Below are 16,035 nucleotides of genomic sequence, written 5' to 3'. Positions count from 1 at the left end.
TCGAATATCGGGCGGACGGGCGTATTTTCTTGCTTCTTCCTCGGAGGGAAACTCTGACGTAAAACCCACTCTTGAATAAACTGTGCAATTTCTCATCCGTGTTCTGTCACTCACTCAGGCGCGCTGTGGACCGTCCTCTGGGGTCCTTTAGCGGGCCAAGATGGCTGCCCCCGCACTGCAGGCAGCGCGCCGGTGGTCCGGGCTGGCCTTGGGCGTGAGGCTTGCTGTGTGGAACCTTCCAGGGTGAGACGGCAACGGGTAGCTGGCACCGCCGCGCAGGCCTTTACGGGAGGACCTGGGGAAAGGAAAGGAGCCAGAGACAAGCCGCGCTGAGTCCTGGGGCGAGAGCGCACTGCTCGGCGGCCCGAGATGGTTGAGTCAAGCGTTCAACGGGCCAGTGTGGGGTCAGCGGCTTGCCCCTTGCCTGACAGGTTGGGTTGATCCTAAGCCGAGCCGAAATGCGGCCCTGCTAGAGACCTTAGAACTGGGATTTCCTCGGCGGTTGAGGGAGAGCTTAGTCGTGTTTGCAGAGGAGGAAGTTTAAATGGCCGATTCCGGAGAGGGCTTCCTACCTCTTGGGACGGGAGTCAGAACTGCTGCTGGGAGGTTTAGCCTGCGGTCCCAGTGGTACTGCCCCTCGTCAGCGTGATGGCAGACGGGCTCATTGTTAAGTCAAGCTTGTTCATTTGTCGAGTCACAGATTCATTTGTGGAGTTCTCATCTGCTTCCTCCTCTTCCCACTCCCAGGATAATTCAGGTGAGGTGCAGCCGCTATGCCCCTGAATTCAGGGATCCCTTGATTGACAAGGAATATTACCGCAAACCTGTGGTGGAACTCACCGAAGAGGAGAAATATGACCAGGAGCTCAAGAGAACCCAGCTCATCAAAGCCGCCGCCGCAACCTCGACCAGCTCGGTGTTTGCAGACCCTGTCATCAGGTGAGGTGGAAACGCGCTTCATGGGCTGGGATTACCCCAGGGAAGGTTTCTGTGCAAGGTTCTGTAACGCAGCCTTGGAAAGCTAAATATGTTTTTCTCCTTGAAGCAAATTCACCAACATGATAATGAAAGACGGCAACAAAGTACTGGCCAGATCCCTCATGGCCCAGGTAAGGCAGTGTCTAGAATCCTCTTTGCTTTTCTCTCTTTCCCCTGGGCTGCCTTTGTACTGTGTCTGGTTTCTTCACCTTAGCTTCAAAACTAGAGAATGGGTTTCTTTATCACTAAAATTTATTTCTGAGAGCTGGGAATGGAGGCGCCCACCTTAAATCCCATTACTGGAGAGGTCTTGGATTCCAGCACTGAAAAGGCAGAGAGACAAGGCAAGGCAGACAGATCTCTGTGAATTCAAGGCCAGCCTGGTCTACAGAGCTAATTCCAGGACTACACAGAGAAACCCTGGCTGGGGGGTGGGGTGGGGTGGGGTGGGTGGGGTAGTTCTCACCTGTTCTTTGTGTCAGTCTAGCAAAGCAGCAGGTGCTTAAACTCTTTTTAGTTTCTTTGAAAGACAGTCTCATGGAGCAGTCTAGCCTGGACCGTGCTATATACCTGAGGATAACTTTGAATTCTTGGTCTTCCGGCCTCCACCTCCCAAGTTCAGTCGCTGGCATGCAACACCACTCCCAGCTGAACTGGCCAAATTCTTAGGGGCCTGAGCAGCCTCTTCCCTCTCTTTGCAGACTCTGGAAGCTGTGAAGAGGAAACAGTTTGAGAAGTACCGTGCTGCCTCTGCAGAGGAACAGGCCACCATTGAACGTAACCCCTACAGGATCTTCCACCAGGCACTGAAAAACTGTGAACCTGTGATTGGGCTGATGTCTATCCTCAAAGGAGGCCATTTCTACCAGGTGAGTGGGCAGTAAAAAGCAGGGCAGCCCACATGTGAAACTGATCGGGGAATGAGGGCCCAGAGTTGGGCCATGTATAATAACCCCTAGAGACTGGGCACTGTCAGGATCTACTCATCTGAGGCCCAGAGTGTAAAAACCACAGGCAGAAGGTGGAAGGACAGAGAACAGAGTAACTCAGTAACGTCTTTGGGAGCCCACTTCCTCCCCATTATCCAGTGTTCTGTGTGTAGCCTACGCTACACTTGGGAAAGGAGTGTTTATGTGCCGGTATCTAGAATAGAACTTGACCCCTGACCATCATTATTGAACTGAACTAGCCATCCCTATCAAAGCATATTTACTTTATATTATTGCGTTAGGTTGTTTTCTCCTTTAGTAGCAACGCCCAAGACTCGGGGATTTTTTTCCCCCTGTCTGTATCTTTAGTGTGGCATAGTACCTGGTCTGCACTGGGAGCCAGGAAAATGGTTCTTGTACAGAAGGTCGTGTTTTTAGGCACCCTTGGTCTGAAGTAGCCAGCCTGCCTCAGGTAGCAGGACTGTCCCAACTGGTCTTGTGTCGACTTGGCAGAACTTTTCCTTAGGAAGGAAAGTGCTGACTGAATTCACCAAGTGACTGTTTCTTCTTCACTGATGTCACTCGAGAAAGCCGAGAAGAGACGGGTTTCTGTCTTGGGCCCCATCCCAGGACTACTCTAAGACAGTACGTGGTAGCTTCTAGGAGGTGGCGGCCCTCACAGCCAGCCCCGTCCCAGCTGGAGCCCGTCTCCTCACCCAGGTCCCCGTACCTCTAACTGACCGCCGGCGCCGCTTCCTGGCCATGAAGTGGATGATCACAGAGTGCCGAGAGAATAAGCCACGGCGGACGCTGCTGCCGGAGAAGCTGTCAGACGAGCTGCTGGAGGCTTTTCATAACAGGGGTCCCGTGATCAAGAGGAAGCACAACATGCACAAGATGGCGGAGGCCAACCGTGCCCTGGCCCACTACCGCTGGTGGTAGTGGGCACGGAGGGGTGGGAGACACCTGAGGGGCTGGACAGATGGCTGCTCTTCCAGAGGTCCAGAGTTCGATTCCCAGTACCCACTTGGTGGCTCACTAACCTTCTGTAACTCTGGTTCCAGAGAACTTGGCATCTTTTCTGACCACTGTGGGCACCAGGAATGTACATAGTACTCAGACATACATGCAGGGAAAATGTCTGTACATATACTACTACTACTAATAAAGTAATAAATGACTTCGAGTTACTGGAAAGTTCTGGAAGGGATTTAAGGATGGAGAGGGCCTTTTGTAATGCAATATTAGATCCTATGAAGCCCTTCTTGATTCTTGCATGTGGCTAGAAGTTGGGTGGGTACAAATTGAGGGTGCAGCTCCCCTCACAGAGTAAGACTCAGGGTCTCAGAAGGAGCATGTGTTGCCCCGTAATCAAACTGGTTGCCCTACCCTACTACCTCATTAAGGCAGAACATGTCTCCTTAGAGATTTCCTCCAAGAAACTCAGGTCCAATTAGCTTGGGGTACACCTTTGGCTGTTACGAAATGAAGCAGTTTGGTTTCAGAAAAGATTTATTAGAAACCCCTCCAACCTGGTGAGACACTGTCACTCATGAAAACTGACTGGAGTACACAGGCTTATCTCCACAGTAGTCTTTGTACAAAATGTATAAAACACTCTACTTCTCTTGTAATTTGTACTCTTTCTGCCCTTAACATCCCAAAGCATCCCACCAATGGCTGTGATTGCCCATTTTACAGATGGGGAAACTGAGGCACCAAGGTATTATTGCAGCAGTGGTTCACAGCTCAGTGGTTGTTAGGAGTTGCCTTCCCTGCCTGGCCCAGGAAGAAGTGGGAGAAAGAAGCTGAAAGGACTTGGAGGAAGACCAGGTCTGTTCGATTTCTCCACAACTCCAGAGCGAGGGAAGGTGAGTCTGGAAAGGTCTACGAGGCCAACTGGAAAGGAAGGTCACAGGAAGGTGTGCATAGCCATCGACATGTGGAGCCTAGCTCAGTCAGAAACCTCACTGTAATAATACTTATGGGCAGCAGGAGTGGTTTTCCAGCCAGCTGCCCGGAACTCAATGATCTCCAGCAGCAGCAGCCGGGCCAGGGAGCTGAGGCCTATTGGGAGCAGGAAGCCATCCCGGATCAGGACAAAGAGCTCATCCATGCGCTGCCCATTCATCTTCTCCAGCTGCTCCCCAACCCGGTGCAGTTGCAGTACCAGACAGTCAACCTGCAGGGGCAGTGGGAAGCCTGGTCAGCCACAAGGAGGACCAGCACCTGCTGAGTCCCATGCTTGCCCTGTGTGGTGGCTCCTTGCTTCATTCTGACAATGGGGTATTGCCCACATCTTACCACAGAGACTTTCCCAGAACACCTGACCAGGCCGAACTCGGGCCTGACTCCAAATGTTGCTTAACCCTACTCACTGCCTGACTCAAGAGCTGGTTTCTGGGCCAGCTGCCCACAGCTGGCCACAGCTCTTGCCACTCCTAGCATAGGTTGGTTCCTCCTGGGCAGCCTTGCTACTGTGTGTTCTGGATAAATTCCAGACACTAGTTTGTCTTGTACTTGCTACAGGCCTTAAATGCCCCTACTAGGCACCCGAGGAGCCTCCATGGACGGGACCGGGACTCCACACCAACATGCCCTCCACAGCCTGTGGCTGAATGGCCACTCACCTCCTCTTCCCTACTTAGACTCTCAGGCTGGGCCAGCTGGAAGAGACAGTCATAGACAGGGTTGACCAGGGCCATCATGGGCATGTTGTTCACCTGTGGGGAGAGCAACAGGTGCAGGGAGGTAGCATTAGTGACCAGGGGGAGCAATCCAGCCTTGGCCTTGGGACACAGGCCATCACGGCAGCACAGGGTGACTGCCCTTGCCTCACCCTCAAGTAGTCAAAGATGTTGCAGATGAAGGTGACATAGCAGACCCAGCTCTGCAGGGAGCGGGCTCGAAGCTGCTCCCGGGCCTGATACTCCCGCTGGAGCCTGTCAAGGAGCCCACGACGGAAGACACTCTGGCCTGCTTGCTTACTCTCTGCCTGTGAGCCAGGAGAAGGTGGTAAGCAGGGCACTGGCCACTCCACCCGCCCTAGCCTTTGTCTATAAACTCCTGTGTCTTCTGCTGGCCAGCTTGTGCCTGATCCTGAGGTGCCATCCTCAAGGCAGCTCCCTCTCTGCCAGCACCCCCAACCTGGATGATGGCGTAGCACATCCGTCCTGCTTCCTTGCTGAACACACAGTCCTGCAGAGAATGGTCCACAATCACATTGGCCACTTTCTCCAAGTCCACAGCACCTGGATCTGGGGTAGAGACAGGAGGGGAGTCTAGAGCTGCCTGCGTGATCACACTTGCCTCCATCTGCTGAGGATTGAAGGTGGCTTCTGTTTTTCTTTGAGAGAGGGTCTCACCATGTAGCTTTGGCTGGCCTGGAACACTCGATGTAGACCAGGCCTCAGACCCACAGAGATTTGCCTGCCTCTGCTTCCTGAGTACTGGATTAAAGTCTTGTACCACAACACCCAAAGACCTGAGATGTTTGCAACAGAGCACCCCCATCACATGCTTAAAAGAGGAAGGGAAAACCAGCCAGACGGCACTCAGGAGGTAGAAACAAGAAGGATCTAGAGGTAAGGGTTACCCTTGGCTACATGCAGAGTTCCAGGAAAGCCTGAACTACATGAGACCCTCTCTCAAAAAAAGAAAGCTGGGTTGAGTGGTGAACACCTATAATTCTAGGGCTTGAGAGGCAAGACAGGCCAACCTGGTCTACAGAGCAAGTTCCAGGTCAGCCAGAGCTACATAGTGAGATCCCGTCTAGAAAAAAAAAATCAAAGTTGGAGGTGTAAAGGGTGTAATTTAGGGATGAGCACTCTGCCTGTCCACTGTGTGTAAAGCCAAAGGCTGGACACAAAGCAACCACACCAATGAAAACAGTCTCCAAGAAGTTGCTTGTAACCCTGCGCAGGGCAGCTCGCACGTAGGACCCTCGTTACCCAATCAGGAAACAGGGGAGTTGAAGCCATGTCTCAGTAGTTAAGAGAACTTGCTTTTGCAGAGGACCCAGGTTCGATTCCCAGCTCCCACACTGGGTTGTTCACAGCTGCCTGTAACTCCGGCTCCGGAGGACCAGACACCCTCTTTTGCCTTCACAAGCACTGCATATGTTGGTACAAGTAGTTATACATATAAATAAACTAAATCTTAAAAAAATTTAATTGTATACTGCCAGGTGTGGCACTCACCTTTAATCCTAGCACTCAGGAGGCATGCTGACCTGAGTTTGAGGCCACCTTGGCCTACATAGTGAGCTGTAGGCTAGCCAGGGCTACACTGAGAGCTTCTGTGCCAAATAATAGAATTAAATAAAAATAAATAAATGATTAAGAGACCAAAGTACGCCGGGCGCTGGTGGCACACGCCTTTAATCCCAGCACTCAGGAGGCAGAGCCAGGCGGATCTCTGTGAGTTCGAGGCCAGCCTGGTCTCCAAAGCGAGTTCCAGGAAAGGCGCAAAGCTACACAGAGAAACCCTGTCTCGAAAAAACCAAAAAAAAAAAAAAAAAAAAAAAGATCAAAGTACAAATATAGTTTCTTGGGATACATGTTTTATTTTCTTGGCAGTAGGTTGAAGAATGTATACTGAATGCCAAGACTTCTACAACTTTTTTTTTTTGGTCTTTTGAGACAGTCTAATTTCGCTGTTTAATAGCCCTGTCTGGCCTATACAGCTCATCATGCAATTTTTTTAGGTTCACTCATTTTATGTGTATGAATATTTTGTCTGCATATGTATGCACACCACGTGTTTGCCTGGAACCGGAGGAGTTTAGAAGGCATCGGATCCCGGGAGCTCAGTTACCAATGATTGTGAGTCACTCTGGGTCCTCTGCAAGTGCTCTTTAGGTTTTGGGTTTTGTTTTTGGTGTGTGACTGGGTCACTATGTAGCCCTGACTATCTTGAAATTCACTGTGTAAGTGACCACACCAGCCTGGAACTCAGAGATCCTCCCGCCTCTGCCTCCCCAGTGCTGGGATTAAAGGAGTGCGCCACCATGCCTGCCTCACATCCAGTGCTCTAAACTGCTGGGCCATTTCTCCTCCCCCAGGCACTCTCTCTATAGAGCAGGTTGGCCTTAAATATGTGCTAATCCTCTTGCCTCTGTAATCTGCTTGGATTACAGTTGTGTACCATCATGTGGCTCCAAGTGTTCTCAAAACACAGAGGCCCCAGACATGAGCTCTGTGCAGATGCTTCCCCAACGGGTTTAGCTTGGCACATGACGGCCAATGCTAATTGTTAAGTCAGACTTCTGTCCTGAGTGTTACAATGCAAGGGCATGGGGCCAGGCAATTACATATCTCTTCTAGCAAGCTGATTCTCCCACCTCTGTCCCCAGGCAGGCAGCTCTGAACGTCCAAGGGAGCTGACTGCACCGAATGAATGCAAAGGCTTTAAAGGGAAGACTGTGTTCTCTCTCAAGGGTACTTAAAGGCTTTATGATCTTAGACAGGACTCTGTGATTCATCTAAAAAATAATGGCCTAGAAGTAGCTTGTCTTCCAGTTGAAGAGTTAGTTTGTGACTTATTCTCAGGAGCCACGGGAAGGCTGGGCATTGCCTGGCTCTGGGACTCAGGCCCTCTGCAGCTCTTGCCCAAGTAGAAGGGCTGGTCGGCTCACCTTTGAGTGCGGTCTTCAGCAGCTGCTGTGTTTCTGCATCAAAAGACTGGATCTTATACTCATCTCTACTGGCCTCTCCCATGACGGTCTAGCCCCAGCAGCTTTTCACTGGCCTGAAACTAATGCCAGCACCTGAGAAGCAGAGATAGAAGAAGCTTCAAGTGAGAATTGCAGAGCTCCGGATTCTAGTCCTGTAGGTAATGGGTGGGGCAGGCCAGGGCTTGGGACAGGTGTAACAGGACTTTCTGTCGCCTGCAGTGGTTGGTTACCGTCTACCAAACTTGGCTTCTGACACTTGAGCATCAGGTAGGCACCTGCAGCTCAGCTTAAGGAAACCCAGCCTCCTGCTACTAAATATGAGGAATGAAGCGGGAATTCAGCTACGGTCGCAGCAGGATCTGGGTTATCAGTCAGTGTCAGGGTAAATTTAAGGGAGCATATACTGAACTGGGTAGCGGAGAGGTAAATGTCAGACTCGCCCAAATTATCCAGCATGGAGAATTCTGGCTCAGTTCCTTTGCCGGTGTTGTCCAAGCCGCAGATCCCGACACCAGCAGAGTTTCGAGCCCTTCTCCCCAACCTTTGCCAGTCCTTTCCAGCCTACAAAACCCACCCCTGCAGCCGTTGGGCTCGGACTAGCCTGCGTGGGAGGGCGCTCGCTCCTCCGGGGCTGCGCAGCGCGCGCCCGCCGTGGTACCGCGCGGAAGCTGAGCTCATCTGCCAGGGAGGCGCCGGAGCTGCTCGCTGGCGCCGCCTGCCGGCCACGGCTCGCCTTTGCCTTCGCCTCCGCCCCGGGCGGCTCCCCGGCTTGGCGCGGAGACAAATTCGCACCCGACATCTGCGACACCGACACCGCCGCGCCGAGCGCTCACCAGCCCCTGTCCCCTGCTCACCGGGCGTACCTCCGCCTTGTTTCTGACCGCAGAGGCCCTCGAGTGCTCGGCCGGACTTGCTCTCGGTTCAGCATGAAGCCCTTGGTCTTCCCAGGTCGTACCCCCCGCCAGGGTCACCATGTCCCTTGTGGGGTTCAGGTGAACTGGGTCGGAGACTCGGGCCGTGCGGGGTGGGAGGAGCCTCGGGAAGGCGTGGCCTGCCCGGGAGGAGGGGCGGGTCAATCGCAGATGGCTGGGCACCGTCATCTGGGGTTCGGTTGGTTACAGCAGAGGGTGTGTAAGGGCTGGGGCACATCCTGGCAACTCCCTCCTCTGCCACTGGGGCAAAATAAGTTTTAAATCAAAGGGGCAGTCCGAGAGAAAGGGCCCTGGGTCTTTCCTGGGGGGCATTGGGGAGCAACACTGTGGCTTCCCTACCCCTCAGGAGACCAGGAGCCAAAGCTCGCGCCTGTTTTAAGAGTTGTCACAACACTCATGGTAATAGGTACAAAAGAGAACTCTCCTCTGTGGCAGCAAAGATACTCCGGAGGGCAGGGCAATGTTCTCATGGAATTTACTTCATAAAAAAGCAAACTAAAACACCCAGACAGCCTATTCTAAAGCCTCCACGTTAAGATGGGACGTCTGAGAGGAGGAGAAATAAACCCTGCCTGGCTCGAAACACCCGGGGCGGGGGCTGGGGGAGAGGGGATACCGGATGTTCTAGGGAGGACAACTCCAAGGCTCCTGGAAGCCCCTCCCTACTAAGGCTATAGAAGCAGTGAGGACTGCTGAGACGCACCCATGCCAAGCTGCCTGAAAAAGGCTTGGGTCGGCACAGCTGTGTGGAAGCAGCAGCGACGAGCTGGACTGCCCAGAATACTCTCAAGATCGGTCAAGTGGACTTGAAGAGACTCGACCAACTGAGCTGCCTGGCAGGCTCTTCAGTCTGTCGGGCTCTGAAGGCTGTTCCTGTGCTCCATGTTTCCAACTTTCTTGCGCTGTCAACCTCATTCACCAAGTTGGACTTTGGTAGTGTGCTGGACATTTTTTAAATGATTTATTCATATTTCGTATGCATTGATGTTTTGTCCACATTTACATCTATATAAAGGTGTCAAATCACTTTGAGCTGGATCACAGACAGTTGTGAGTTGCCATGTGGGTACTGGGATTTGAACCTGGGTCGTCTGAAAGAGCAGCCAGTGCCCTTAACTGTTGAGCCATCTGTCCAGGCCCGTGTGCTAGATAATTTTATATCAACTTGACCCAAACTAAAGTCATGTGAGAAGTGGGAACCTCAGTTAAGAAAATGCCTCCATACAATCAGGCTGTGGGCAAGCCTGGAGAGCATTTTCTTAATGATTGATGGGGGAGAGCCTAGCCCATTGTGTGTGAACCCAGGCTGATGGTCCTGGGTTCTATAAGAAGGCAGGCTGAGCAAGCCATGAGGAGCAGGCCAGTAAGCGGCACCCTCCATGGCCTCTGCATCAGCTCCTGCCTCCAGGTTCCTGCCCTGCTTGAGTTTTTATCTTGACTTCCTTCAATGATGAACAGCTAGATGGAAGTGTAAGCCAAATAAACCCTTTCATGTTGTAGAATATTATTTTAAGATGTGTTACATTTGTTTATGCTGTGGAACATTTGTTTAATGATGCAAAAATGTGTTGTATTTTTTTGTTTTGTTTTTCGAGATAGGGTTTCTCTGTGTAACAGCCCTGGCTGTCCTGGAACTCACTCTGTAGACCAGGCTGGCCTCAAACTCACAGATATCTGCCTACCTCTGCCTCCTGAGCGCGGGATAAAAGGTGTGCACCACCACAGCCCAGCAATGTGTTGCATTTTTTTATGTTACATTTGTTTAACTCTGTGAAGCTGTGTTACTGTGCCTGTCCAAAACACCTGATGGTCCAATAAAGAGCTGAACGGCCAATAGCAAGGCAGGAGAAAGGATAGGTGGGGCTGGCAGGCAGAGAGCATAAATAAGAGGAGAAATCTGAGAGGAAAAAAAAGGACCAAGAGAACAAGGAGAGGAGGATGCTAGGGACCAGCCACCTAACCACCCAGCCAGGGAGAAAGAGTGAAAGTAAGATATACAGAAGAAAAGGAAAAAGCCCAGAAGCAAACGGTAGATGGGATAATTTTAAAAAAGCTGGCTATCAACAAGCCAACCTAAGGCCAGGCGTTTATAATTAAGAATAAGCCTCCATGTGTGATTTATTTGGGGTTGGTGGGTAGACCCTCCAAAGAATAAAAAGAATAAAAAATAACCAACAACATATTGGCATACCAATGTGGGCCAAATTTCCATGTAGGTGCTGAGAAAGCTGAGAAAAAAAGAGAAAAGGAAATAAAAGAAAAACGACACTACTCCTTTAAGAGGCACTGCTGTTCAGTCGGCAGTGCTTAAAAAACAAACAAAAAAAGGCAAGCAGATACCAGCTTCCTACAGTTAGGAGGGTGGAATGCAGTTTTTGATCAAATACCTCTGACAGGGCTTCGAGCTTTAGGCTTGTCTTTCAGGACCCGAGAAGCAGGCAGAGCCAGCCAAGAGGGCCGTGTGGAGGATCTAGGTATAGCTTAGCAGTCTAAAGTTTGCTCATGCAGTCAAAAAAGGCTAAAAGATATGCAGTAAAAGAGGTCTAGACAGAAAAGATCTCTAAAACAGATTCCAGTGTGTTTTACAATGTGCATAGGCTTAAGAAAGAAAAAGGGTATGGACAGTTATAGAAAGAAACAAATAGTTTAGAAAGAGTAAAGTCTTTAAAGAGACAGTAAAAGTAATATAAAAGAAAAAAGCCACATAAGATGGGAAAGACACAGGGAGTCTGGGTCCTATATAGTATTGTTGTTTTTGAATTTTTTGAATGCTGATAAGCAAAAATAGTTAAGAGGCATGGGATTGTGAACTGGACTGCCAAATTGAACCAATCAGGATACTTTAATGCCTTAACTTTAAAAAAGAAGTAAAAAACTTGTCAAATGGAAGTAAAAAATGCTTTTAAGTTTTGTTCCCACAGACGTTGAGAGGTTGTGGACTCCTTCAGGAATAATATGGATCAGGTTTGATCAAGGGAGACCTCCTGAATCTTGACATATGATATCTATCAACAACAGTTACTGCTGGTCTTCCCAGGATTTGGCTATTATCTCAAAATGTTCTCAGGGACCCTAAAGAGGCCTTCACCCACAGACAGCAAGAAGCAGTTTGGAGAACACATTGCCCACATTCCCAAGAGGGGTGTGGTTGGCTTTTGGTTAACTGGTGAGTCATGGATGTTTGTTATATTTAGGGGAATATAGGAATGATAATAGGATAGATTATTAAATCTACTTTAAACTAAAAAACAAATATTTTGTATTTATATAGACTTTTGTATATTGATACAAATTTAAGGTCATTTTTGTTATAAAGTACTGTATATATGTTTCTACTCTTGTTTAAAGGATTCTTGTATATTGATACAAATTTAAGGTTATTTCTCTTACAACATATTGTATATATGCTTCTACTCTTGTTTAAGGTACTGCACCTATGTAGTTCATTTAAAATATAGGTAGAGTTCTAGTTTTTGAAAGCTGTTATTACAAACTATATAGGATAACCAAGAAACAGGTTAGTAGTCATTTTTAACCATCATATTTGTAGATATGTTAAGTATGCTTTCAAGATTATATAGAGATATAGTTTAGACACTGGTCTTCAAATACTTCAAAGACCTTTAGAATATGGCATTTAAAATGTTTTGTTAACTTAGGGCTTTTCATGACAATGAGACACATCTGCTCCTGGGAAACTTAAGAAACTTCATAGGGGGCTGGAGAGATGGCTCAGCTGTTAAGAGCACTGGCTGCTCTTATAGAGGTCCTGAGTTCAATTCCCAGCAACCACATGGTGGCTCACAACCATCTGTAATGAGGTCTGTTGCCCTCTTCTGGCCTACAGGTATACATGCATGAAGAACACTGCATACATATAAATAAATAAATTAAAAAAAAAAAAGAAACCTTATCACATGCCAGGCGGTGGTGGCGCATGCCTTTAGTCCCAGCACTCGGGAGGCAGAGCCAGGTGGATCTCTGTGAGTTCGAGGCCAGCCTGAGCTACCAAGTGAGTTCCAGGAAAGGTGCAAAGCTACACAGAGAAACCCTGTCTCGAAAAAACAAAAAACAACAACAACAAAAAAGAAACTTCATAGGAGTTTGTTTTCATTGTGGCAAGGTTAGCCACTGGGCAAAGAAACTGCTCTTGCCTTTGACTGCTGACAATGTGCTGTGCAGACTGGACATGCAGAGCCCACAGGAAAGACTGTTGAACTGTGCCACAACAAGGCAGGACAGTTCTTCAAATTCCTGCTTCACTGAAAAGTTTGCCAGATATTCTGGACCTGTAGGCTGAAGATGGATGCCCCAACATTGCAGAGGAACTTTGGGTTACTGTCCAGGCAGCCAAATGTCTCTGTTGTTAATATTACATATTTGATGGAGTTAAAGGCTAAATAATTAGTTAATAGTTTTCTTTATTTTATTTTTAAATTTATTTATTGTATTTCATGTGCATTGGTGTTTTGCCTGCACTGGAGTTACAGACAGTTGTAAGCTGCCATGTGGGTGCTGGGAATTGAACCCGGGTCCTCTGGAAGAACAATCAGTGCTCTTAACCGCTGAGCCATCTCTCCAGCCCAGTTTTCTTTAATTTTGATAGTAAATATATTAGGTGTAAAACTTTGGATTCACTAAGATAGGATAGATAATGGAGTATTTTCTCTGAGTAAGCTAAATACAAATGGACTGAATATTGTAAATGTAATTCTTATTTGTAACTTTTTGTTGTGTATAGTTTTACTATGTTAAATTTAAAACCTTTTAATTTAGACAAAAAGGGGAAAATACTGTAGAATATTATTTTAAGATGTGTTGCATTTGTTCATGCCGTGGAACATTTGTTTAATGATGAAAAGATGTATTATGTTCTTTTATGTTGTATTTGTTTAACTCTGTGAAGCTGTGTTACTTTGCCTGTCTAAAACACCTGATGGTCCAATAAAGAAATGAATGGCCAACAGCAAGAAAGGATAGGCAGGGTGGGCAGGCAGAGAGAATAAATAGAAGGAGAAATCTAGAAGAGAGATCAAGAAGGAGCAAGAGAACAAGGAGAGAGGATGCTAGGGGCCAGCCACCCAGCCACACAGCCAGCCTCGGAGTAAGAGTGAAAGCAAGATATACAGAAGTAAGTAAAGGAAAAAGCCCAGAGGCAAAAGGTAGATGGTATAATTTAAGTGAAGGAGCCAGAAACAAGCCAAGCTAAGGCTGGGCATTTATAATTAAGAATGAGCCTCCATGTGTGACTTATTTGGGAGCTGGGTGGCGGGCCCTCCAAAAGAGTAAAAACAATCAACACTTTCCTCCCCAAGCAGTTTCTGGTCATGGTGTTTCATGTCAGCAACGAAAACCCATAGACAGGTGGCGTCTTTCCATTGTCTGTCATCCTCCTTCTCTGGAATAGGCATTTGTTCATGTGTCTCTAGGATCTCATGACACTTCTGCAACCCCATGCCCAGAAAGGCAAGGGCCCACCTGCCTCAGAAGCCCTCCCAAGAGCAGCCCGGACCTTCAGAATCTGGAGCCAGGATCACAGAATATACAGCAGCTAGGGGAGAGATACAATGGGGCCAAGAGGAGGAGAGGCCGCTGACTCGGGGTAGAAGTTCCAGCTTCCACGAACAGGGCCATTCCCAGCAGGCGTTACAATCCAGGTTATCACAGGGGCAGGAATCTCACAGAGTCAAGGGATCTTTCCTCCCTTCCCTCTGCCAGATTCACTGCCAGGCAGGAGCATGGAAAAGATGGCCATCCTGTATTTATCCTCTTGTGCCCCTGACAAGTTTCTCCTCTTCGTCTAGATACATCTGTCTGGATTCTTGGTTCTGCTAACAGGTGCCGACCATGTCCCCCCAGCCTGCTGGTCACCCCCATCACTGGACTGTTCTGTGGCTGAGGCCCTTCTGGGATTAGAGGACACACACAGCATCCATGCTGAGCTGAAGAGCAAAACCCTGAGCTAATGGTGTCACCTGGCCTGAGAACTCTGCACTCCAGCAGAGCTAACCCAGCACCCGGTGAAGTGGAGCCGTAGACAAGCCTGAGGGTTAGGGCCAGCACCTGCCCACTCCTGTGGCTCAGCACATCCCCTTCACTTCCGGCCTTTCACCTAGAAACTGGTTCTGTCCCAGTACCCTTCCTGTTCAGTCCTGGAGCCTCACAGCCACAGAGGTCTGGGCCTGGGAGTTCAGAAGCTACCCACGTGGTAGGGGTCCCCCCTTAAGTTGAAGAGCATGGCTGCCTGGGCTGCAACTGCAGGGACACCAGAAAGGGCCCCCCCCATCACCCTCCCTCAACTAGGCGTGGTTCATGAGACGAGCTGCGAGAGTGAGATGAGGAATGTGCCTTCCGCTTTAATGTCTATTAAATAAGTTGGCAGGAGAAGCAAAACCAAGTTGTGGGGGTCAGAAATCTGCAAAGAGCCCAGTCCTACTCCTCTGTGCTCAAGCCATGCTCTTACTAGGACTGGGGGGTTCTCCCCAGAAACAGGACTACAAAGCAGAGGCTGGCTGGACAGAGGAGAAACAACGCCAGACTCCTTCTCGGTGGCCTTGTCTCTGTAGCCCAAGCACTCCCTTCTCCGTGTTCTTTTCAGAAAAGGCCCTGGCCCTTCTGCCATCGGCTGTGGATGACCCTTCATGCTCAGGACAGCTGGCCTAGAAGGCCAGCCAGGCAGCAGCCATTGTTCAGTATGAGCTCAGAACAAGTCTTGTTGGGAGAGGCGCCTCCGGTACAGACCTTAGGCCCCTCCTGACCTCACAGCTATCTGTCTTCGATCCTCATACAGTGGAATAGGTTACAGAAGAGCTCGTACCAGAAGAACATGAAGCCCGTGGAGAGGGCAGCCTTCAGCAGGCTGGGGGACAGGCCCTTGAAGAAGCCCTTGGTGCCTTCATCGTGGAGCACCTGCTTGGCGAGGTCCACGAGGCCCCTGTAGCTCCGCACCTGGGAAGAGGAAGGTGTAGGTTGAGGGAAATGGTCATTAAAACGGACTCACCTGGCTCAACATAGCTTCCAGTAACTGCTCCCTGGATGAACGAGGGGGTGAAATTCTTCATCCTTGGGCACATGGGACAGGTCGGGCTTAACTGAGCTGGAGAGGGGGACCTGCCTGTGGTTCTGGTGGATACAGTGACAGCCCTCGGCCATCTCGGGGTCTTCACCTCATTACACCGGGTTCCCCTTGGGCAGCAGGTCTGAATCTGGCCATCACCTGGTGCTCCCCAACCAGTGTCCGCCTCCAGCCTGGCCTCCCTGCCTTCAGGTGACACCACAAACCGCTGTCAGTTTGTCCTATGTTCCCAAGACACAGCCCTGACTGCTCTGCTCCCCTGCCAAAGCGCCGAGAACATCTGATGACGAGAACAACACGGGACAGCATCTATCCAAGTCCCAGGTCTGGGAGTCAAGGATTCCAGCATCTGGCTCAACTGGTCCTCTGCAAAAGCTCCTTCCTCAGCCAGCCAGAAGCACACTAGTTTCCATGAGGAAGAGAGCCTCTGTCCTGGGCCCTTGCCAT

At 49.6% G+C, this 16,035-nt stretch overlaps 3 protein-coding genes across 10 annotated transcripts in view; 1 reads left to right on the top strand and 2 right to left on the bottom strand.

The window, feature by feature from the left end:
• The first annotated feature begins 34 nt into the window (after positions 1 to 34).
• Positions 35 to 3,093, top strand: Mrps7 (mitochondrial ribosomal protein S7). 3 transcript variants are annotated; one of them, XM_052758977.1, is made up of 5 exons: positions 35 to 243; positions 748 to 939; positions 1,046 to 1,109; positions 1,680 to 1,847; positions 2,628 to 3,093. In XM_052758977.1, exons 1-5 carry the CDS (start codon positions 161 to 163, stop codon positions 2,847 to 2,849), a joined length of 729 nt encoding a protein of 242 aa, XP_052614937.1. In that variant the 5' UTR covers positions 35 to 160; the 3' UTR covers positions 2,850 to 3,093. The 3 variants fall into 3 exon arrangements, with proteins under 3 accessions (XP_052614937.1, XP_052614938.1, XP_052614939.1); XM_052758978.1 differs by lacking the exon at positions 35 to 243 and adding an exon at positions 259 to 431; XM_052758979.1 differs by lacking the exon at positions 35 to 243 and adding an exon at positions 260 to 404.
• Positions 3,094 to 3,401: 308 nt separating this feature from the next.
• Positions 3,402 to 15,443, bottom strand: Mif4gd (MIF4G domain containing). Of its 6 annotated transcripts, none has more exons than XM_052758974.1 (6): positions 15,331 to 15,443; positions 7,543 to 7,674; positions 5,055 to 5,164; positions 4,747 to 4,902; positions 4,538 to 4,630; positions 3,402 to 4,089 (listed from the first exon to the last, which is right to left on the bottom strand). In XM_052758974.1, the coding sequence occupies exons 2-6, from the start codon at positions 7,622 to 7,624 to the stop codon at positions 3,862 to 3,864; spliced, it is 669 nt and encodes a 222-aa protein (XP_052614934.1). In that variant the 5' UTR covers positions 7,625 to 7,674; positions 15,331 to 15,443; the 3' UTR covers positions 3,402 to 3,861. The 6 variants fall into 6 exon arrangements, with proteins under 6 accessions (XP_052614934.1, XP_052614931.1, XP_052614932.1 ...); XM_052758971.1 differs by lacking the exon at positions 15,331 to 15,443 and adding an exon at positions 8,445 to 8,556; XM_052758972.1 differs by lacking the exon at positions 15,331 to 15,443 and adding an exon at positions 8,436 to 8,547.
• Slc25a19 (solute carrier family 25 member 19) overlaps positions 14,845 to 16,035 on the bottom strand; it is a 17,839-nt gene continuing 16,648 nt past the window's right edge. Inside the window, exon 7 of the mRNA XM_052758969.1 lies at positions 14,845 to 15,461. Within this exon, the coding sequence (XP_052614929.1) occupies positions 15,279 to 15,461 (183 nt within the window). The 3' untranslated portion in view covers positions 14,845 to 15,278. The remainder of the gene's footprint in view (positions 15,462 to 16,035) is intronic.

Source organism: Peromyscus californicus, unplaced genomic scaffold, assembly GCF_007827085.1.
Source record: "Peromyscus californicus insignis strain IS unplaced genomic scaffold, ASM782708v3 Scaffold_3__1_contigs__length_106647218, whole genome shotgun sequence".
Classification (NCBI taxonomy): domain Eukaryota; kingdom Metazoa; phylum Chordata; class Mammalia; order Rodentia; family Cricetidae; genus Peromyscus; species Peromyscus californicus.
The sequence above is the reverse complement of the archived record's forward strand: the minus strand, read 5'-3'. Positions and strand labels throughout refer to the sequence as shown.